This window comes from Copidosoma floridanum, unplaced genomic scaffold (genome assembly GCF_036245765.1).
Source record: "Copidosoma floridanum isolate Cflo_tuat_1 unplaced genomic scaffold, Cflo_Japanese_pri ptg000011l, whole genome shotgun sequence".
Classification (NCBI taxonomy): Eukaryota; Metazoa; Arthropoda; class Insecta; order Hymenoptera; family Encyrtidae; genus Copidosoma; species Copidosoma floridanum.
Window position 1 is genome coordinate 5,474,708 of NW_028321888.1, and position 6,000 is coordinate 5,480,707.

The 6,000-nt window shown below is 32.6% G+C and overlaps 1 protein-coding gene across 4 annotated transcripts in view; it reads left to right on the plus strand.

Annotated features, from left to right (window-relative positions):
- Window positions 1-5,517, plus strand: part of lig (ubiquitin-associated protein-like lingerer) — a 543,185-nt gene extending 537,668 nt beyond the window's left edge. For all 4 annotated transcript variants that reach the window (XM_089590028.1, XM_089590031.1, XM_089590030.1 and 1 more), the window contains one exon: window positions 4,973-5,517. In XM_089590028.1, coding sequence (XP_089446154.1) covers window positions 4,973-5,218 — 246 coding nt within the window. In that variant the 3' untranslated portion in view covers window positions 5,219-5,517. The remainder of the gene's footprint in view (window positions 1-4,972) is intronic.
- The last annotated feature ends 483 nt before the right edge of the window (window positions 5,518-6,000 follow it).

Sequence of the window (6,000 nt, forward strand, 5' to 3'; positions counted from 1 at the left end):
CTGGGAACCGCGGTGACCGACAACCTTATGTTACCCTTTCAACTCTAAGCATTCTACCAGGAATCACCGATCTTCTCCGAGGTCTGCGATGTGCGAACCTAACAACTGTGAAGAAAAAATAAGCTTTAGCAAATGGGACAGTCTCCAATGTGCAAGCATCACGAACTAATCTCCCCATCTTAGATCACCAAAACAGCTGGGTCTGCCAAAAAATAAGGTGCTTTAAACACCAACGTCTTCGGTGTTATGCCAGGAGACGTTGGAAAAAAGCTCTACAACTAGCTCCAACCCTTCAGACGTTCTAGTTTTCCGCTTGATCAATCAGGTGCTACAATAACAGGCCAGAGAAGATCACCCTGAAGTAAAGAGGCAGTCATATTTGCTGAAAACTTTAGAAATGAGAAACAGTTCACTTAAGAAGCTCACCGGTATTTTTTAGGGCCATTGGAGGTTAAATTGCCTTGCCAAGAAATTTATTACAACTTAACAAACTTAACAAAAAACAGCCTTCAGGGCTCACAAAAGTCTTAACCATGGTAAAAGTCGCAAGAGGGCTAATTGGAAGGAAAACCTCAAATGCATCTAATGTATACAATTTTAGGCGTCAAGAAACTGATGCAGAACATTTATCGAGAGTGAAGCAGCAGCATCAACATCGACAAATGAAGAATTTGTTAAGTAAAAGATCAGCTTATTATTATAACCTTTACAGTAAGCTCGTAAATCTTCCAGATTTTTAATTAGGTAGAATATGTATTTGTATTTTTTTGGCGATAAAAAAATTTAGATATTAAGCTCTTCGACTTTGTTGCTCTGATAATAAAGTTGCGAGATAAAAAAAAAATTTTTAATTATTTATTTTTTGTGAGTTTTAAATCTTTATAGCTTTGAAAAATAGCCTTTTTCGTAGATTATACGGAAAAAACTGCAAATTAACGGGTAGAGGGTGAATGACTATTCTTTGGTATAAGAAACGCACGGTACTTTTCAGCATCATTATTTTTTTCAATTTTGACAGCTTATTATTTAAAAAAATAAACTGCATGGATTCCGAAAAAAATGTTTTCAATAGAAAGTTTTTTGTTCCAACAAGAGTCACGAATAGATATTAAATTTTTAATTAAAAACGTTTTACATTACGTGTCAACACACTACGGTGTTCCATTCAGTGAGTCTCGGGCGAAGCCGAGACCGGAAGCCGCTAATTTTAACTATAAGCAGGAGAGGACATAATGGAGAAGAAAAGAAAGGGCTAGACTAATAAAAAGCGGGGATAACAAGAGACCAATTAAATATTTCTCTATAGCTACTCCCAATGTAATTTACAGATAAAAAATAAAGACTTCAAGAAAATACTTAGAGTCAAACTTGACTGATGTTATGAGTCGCAAAAATACTTCAGAAGCAACTAAGAGGGCACAAAAACATCAGTGGATAGAAGCTGTGCAAGAATAACTAAAATCACGCAACAAAAATAAAAGAAACACTATAATACCAAAAAAAGAGATGAGGTTATTGGACACCAAATGGGTCTTAAAAGTTCAGGAAGATGAAAACAGAGAAATAAAGAGGTTGAACGTAAAGTTATGTGGTAAAGGACACAAACAGAAAAAGGGAATAGACTTCAAAGAGACATTTGCTCCAGTGTTAAAATATAAGCCATTGAGAATTTTTCTGGCTATTGTCACACATCAGGGCCTAAAAGTCCGTCTAGTTTGATATCAAATCAACATATGTACATAGTAACCTGGAGGATGATTTATTATGAAGGTTAACTATGACTGGTCTATTTATGTACGTAAAAATAGTAAAAATAGTTAAAATATTAATGGTAAGAATAGTAAAAACAGACATTGTATTAAGCGTCAATTTATTTAGCGCACATTTTTTAAATTATAAGAAGATTTAGGTCAAAGTTGTAAACCGTACCTTTAGGTATTTAAAAGAATCAAATGACGATGTTGTTACGTACAAATTTGATCATAAATATTTTAATGTGTATGAATTCTGACTTTTCCAGTGATAGAGATCAGCGTCAATATACAAATGGCTATGTTTTTAACATACGTAAATGTCTTGTGATATGATTTGTAGGCGGCGATTGGTTGTAGCTATGAGAAACTATAAAAGTAAAAATATTTCTTAATTATTCAAGTATCAATTACAGTGAAGCTTCACGAACGTGTATAGACAATTTAGGTGCGGTACATTTGGACAAGAATTAATACAAAACTGTATCACCAAGGACAGAGCTATCAAATACCCTTTTCTATGGGAGCTAGAAGAATCAGGAGAGTTAACACACGTTGATACGCGAGATTAGTGAGCAGATGTACTAAAAAAGAAGTTGGATAAGCATTTATCAAACGATTTAAAAAAATTAATTGATAGGATTGAAAAATATGCAGAAATAAAAGGAGCCTTAAAAATATTTATGCACTAGTGTAGACATATAAATGTTGTCTAGAGTAGTGTCAGTGCAAGGTGTGACGTGTATGTGTGTACATATGTGTGACTATATCATGAGTATACACTACATAGTGCTCATCCACAGGCCGCGTACTGTTAGTCACTCGACGGTTCCAGAATCCTCATTTGTGGTGGCTACCGCCGCGCGCCGACTCAATGCTTGTTCCATTCTTGAGGAATTCCCAATTCCCAACAAACTCCCTTGCACGATTACTTAGTCATTCTGTAAGAGAAACAAATTTTTTCAAGCTCGACCTACACAAGACGTATCACTAGAAACCTGTTGTGCCTACAGATATTATCATAACGTCTGTGAGAACAGCTTCTAGTCTTTCCGAATATTTATTGATGCTGTTGGGACTTCGCAAAGTGTCACAATCTTTCCAGAGTGACGTAAATCAGGTACTTGCCGATCTGTACTTTACCTTTGCCTATCTACATGACATCTTGGTTTTTCCTACCTTCCAAAAGGAATACATTAACTACCTTTAAATCATTCTTCAACTCCAAAAATTTTTTGGTCTGCGTTTTAGAATGCCTAAATATGAGTTTAGTAAAACAAAACTTGTTTCCCATGGTCATCACGTCAACCAAGAAGATTCAAAACCTTACTTTGAAAATTTGCAAGCCATTTGAAACTACTCTGAGCCTGTCATAGTAGTTCATCTGCGGAGCTTTCTTGAATTAGGCAATTTTTATCGGCGCATCTTACGTCGCTTCGTCCAGCCTTTTTACATGTCCCTCTCAATGCTTTCACTGATTTTTGTGTTCCAGTCTTCATCAATGACATCAACTCTGCTTTATTTCTCAGTACTCAACAGACATTGAACACTTACCTAGATCATAAAATATTGCGGCAGGTACATTACTTTAAATAGACATAACTAGTCTTCTTGCTGGCGTTCAGCATTTTCCTGGCCCTGCAAGCACCCTAGAAACCTCTACTCAAGTCAACATGATTTGTCTGCCAACACTCATTGAAATGCCTAAACTTATTCTGTACTAGCAATGTGACATTAAACTCATATCACTTCTTAAGTTAACAAAGCTTAAGAACATTGAGTTTGGTCATCTTCGCCTATTTTGTGACAGGCAATATTATACGCCTTTACGTCCTTAAGGTCACTCCAGTTAATTTAAAGTGATCGGGCGCATTGCTGATCTTAACTACAAGATCGATATCAATGGCGTTGTCAAAGTTGTGCCCACTAAGCAACTAAAACCAGCTCATTTCGTGCCAGAGAATCTTTTAACTGCAGCTCTTGATCTGTTTTCCGTGCATTTAGTATGTAAAGTCCATACAGATTCTCAACAGTTGCCAGGGTAGAAACTAAAACATCAAAAAATTTGCTATCATTACATCAAAATATCGGTTTAAATACTTTCATTTTTCCTCGAGCACACCTGATAGCGTAATTAGTCAACTCGTTATGCCTCTAATGTATAATGTATTACTACTATGATGTAAGCACTCACGAGAATTAAAAACATATTCGTGTTTTTTTCTAGTTTAATACCAAAGTTTTTACTCAGCGTTACTTGTTTGTAACCTATGTAGCTGATTTGTAATTTTATGACTAACATTTATTACTTATTATTGATGGTTATTGCATATATAGATGGTACATAACTTTCTATGGTTACCTACCATAAAAATTATAAGCGTTGCGTACAACGTCAGTTATATTATTTTACGCGCATTAAATTACTCTTAGTATGCGAATTACTCTCTTTGTAAAAATGTACAAGTTTCTGGAAGTGTTTTCTCTTTAGACATGTTTATATAAATAAATACTTAATATCATTACAACCTGAGTTATTATTTTCAAATTTATCATTGGTTATCATTCGAATCTTAAAATAATTGAAATTGAACCCTGGTTAAAAAAGTTACGTCCGTAAACAACAACAATATATTTGTTGAGTGATAATACATTTATTGTACAAGCTGAGACACATAAGTGAAGTGGAGTCTGCCACGGTTTGCCTGATCCATACTCTTCAAACAAGGAAAGACTACTAGATCTCTTTTATCTTATGTTCAATAGAACATTTTTTAAGAAAAATATTGTACCTGATGAGGGCCTTGTTATTAATATAACTGTACGGGTCGAAACGTTGAAAGTTATTTATATTAATAAATACTTAATAGCATTACCACCTGAGTTATTATTTTCAAATTTATTATCGGCTATTACGCGAATCTTAAGATAATTGAAGGTTGTTTTTTGTACTCACACTTACAGATATTCGTGTTTTCCAGAATTTTTCAACAAAGTTACTAATTATTACGGGCAGCATTGGAATACTCCGAATTGTACTTAATTTTATAAGTAATTTTAATAAATATTTATAAATTCATCTATATTAGTGCCATACTGTCTGAGATTATTTAAATATTGTTATTTAGATTTTGTTATATAATTAAAATAGATAAAAATGTTTTTAAATAGTATCACATGGAACTTTAAAGTTTAATTGGTTTCTTATTATTTATTTGCAGTCTTATGAAAAGCAAACTTTTCATTCGGCCACGCCACCACCATTTGGGCTCAGTAGTAATCAAAATGCAAATGTAATAAGTGGATATGGAGCACATTTGTTCATCCCAACTGTGCCGCATCAGCTACATCAACCTCTACATCAAGATAGTTCGAATAGTTCTGGACAAAGAACAAATAGTAGTTCTCAAAATAAAGCACAAGTTAAACCAGGATATAGTACAAGTTATTGGGCTGGTAGTAATTAAATGTGTACATTTTATTATAAAAGTGCATTATTATTTTTAATGATTTAAACATAAAAAATATTACTTTGTATATTTAACATTTAATCACTACATTATTAGTATTGTACACAAAAAAATATTGTGAAATAATAAATAATAGGCTAATTTGTCATCTAGAAACAACTACATTGTATTACGATTACATACAGATAGGTGTATGATTCACGTGTGTATATATACATATATATAAACTTATACATTCTTAAATTTACTTAAAAAAATACTGATATTGTATTTCAATAAAAAGTATTTCATTAAAAGTTTTGTTGATTCAATTAATTTATTAATGTTTTTGATATCAGAAAATATTTTAGGCCATCAAATTGAGCAGAATTATCAAAATTATTTTACTAAAGATTTGGTTCATGATAAAGAAAATCATGCTCCTCTGCCCATTAACAAAATTTTTTAACTAGAAGGTAAATTATTCAATTTCTTGATCCCGAATGAAGTTGATTTTTGAAAGAATGATAGCACTTAGGAAATTGTATACTATAAACATGTTTGATTTGATGTATTCTCATCTAAAAAATGAACGAAAAAATATTTAAAAAATCATATGTGAAAACATTAATAAAATTTATGTTATAAATGGTCCTTGAAAATCAGGAGAAACCTTTTTGTCTAATACATTAGTTAATTACTTTGTATCATGAGAAAAAAATTATTTTGTAAATGATCTGGACTAATATTACATTAGTACTACTCCTGAAAGGAATCATCAGTCGTACAAATTTTTGCGT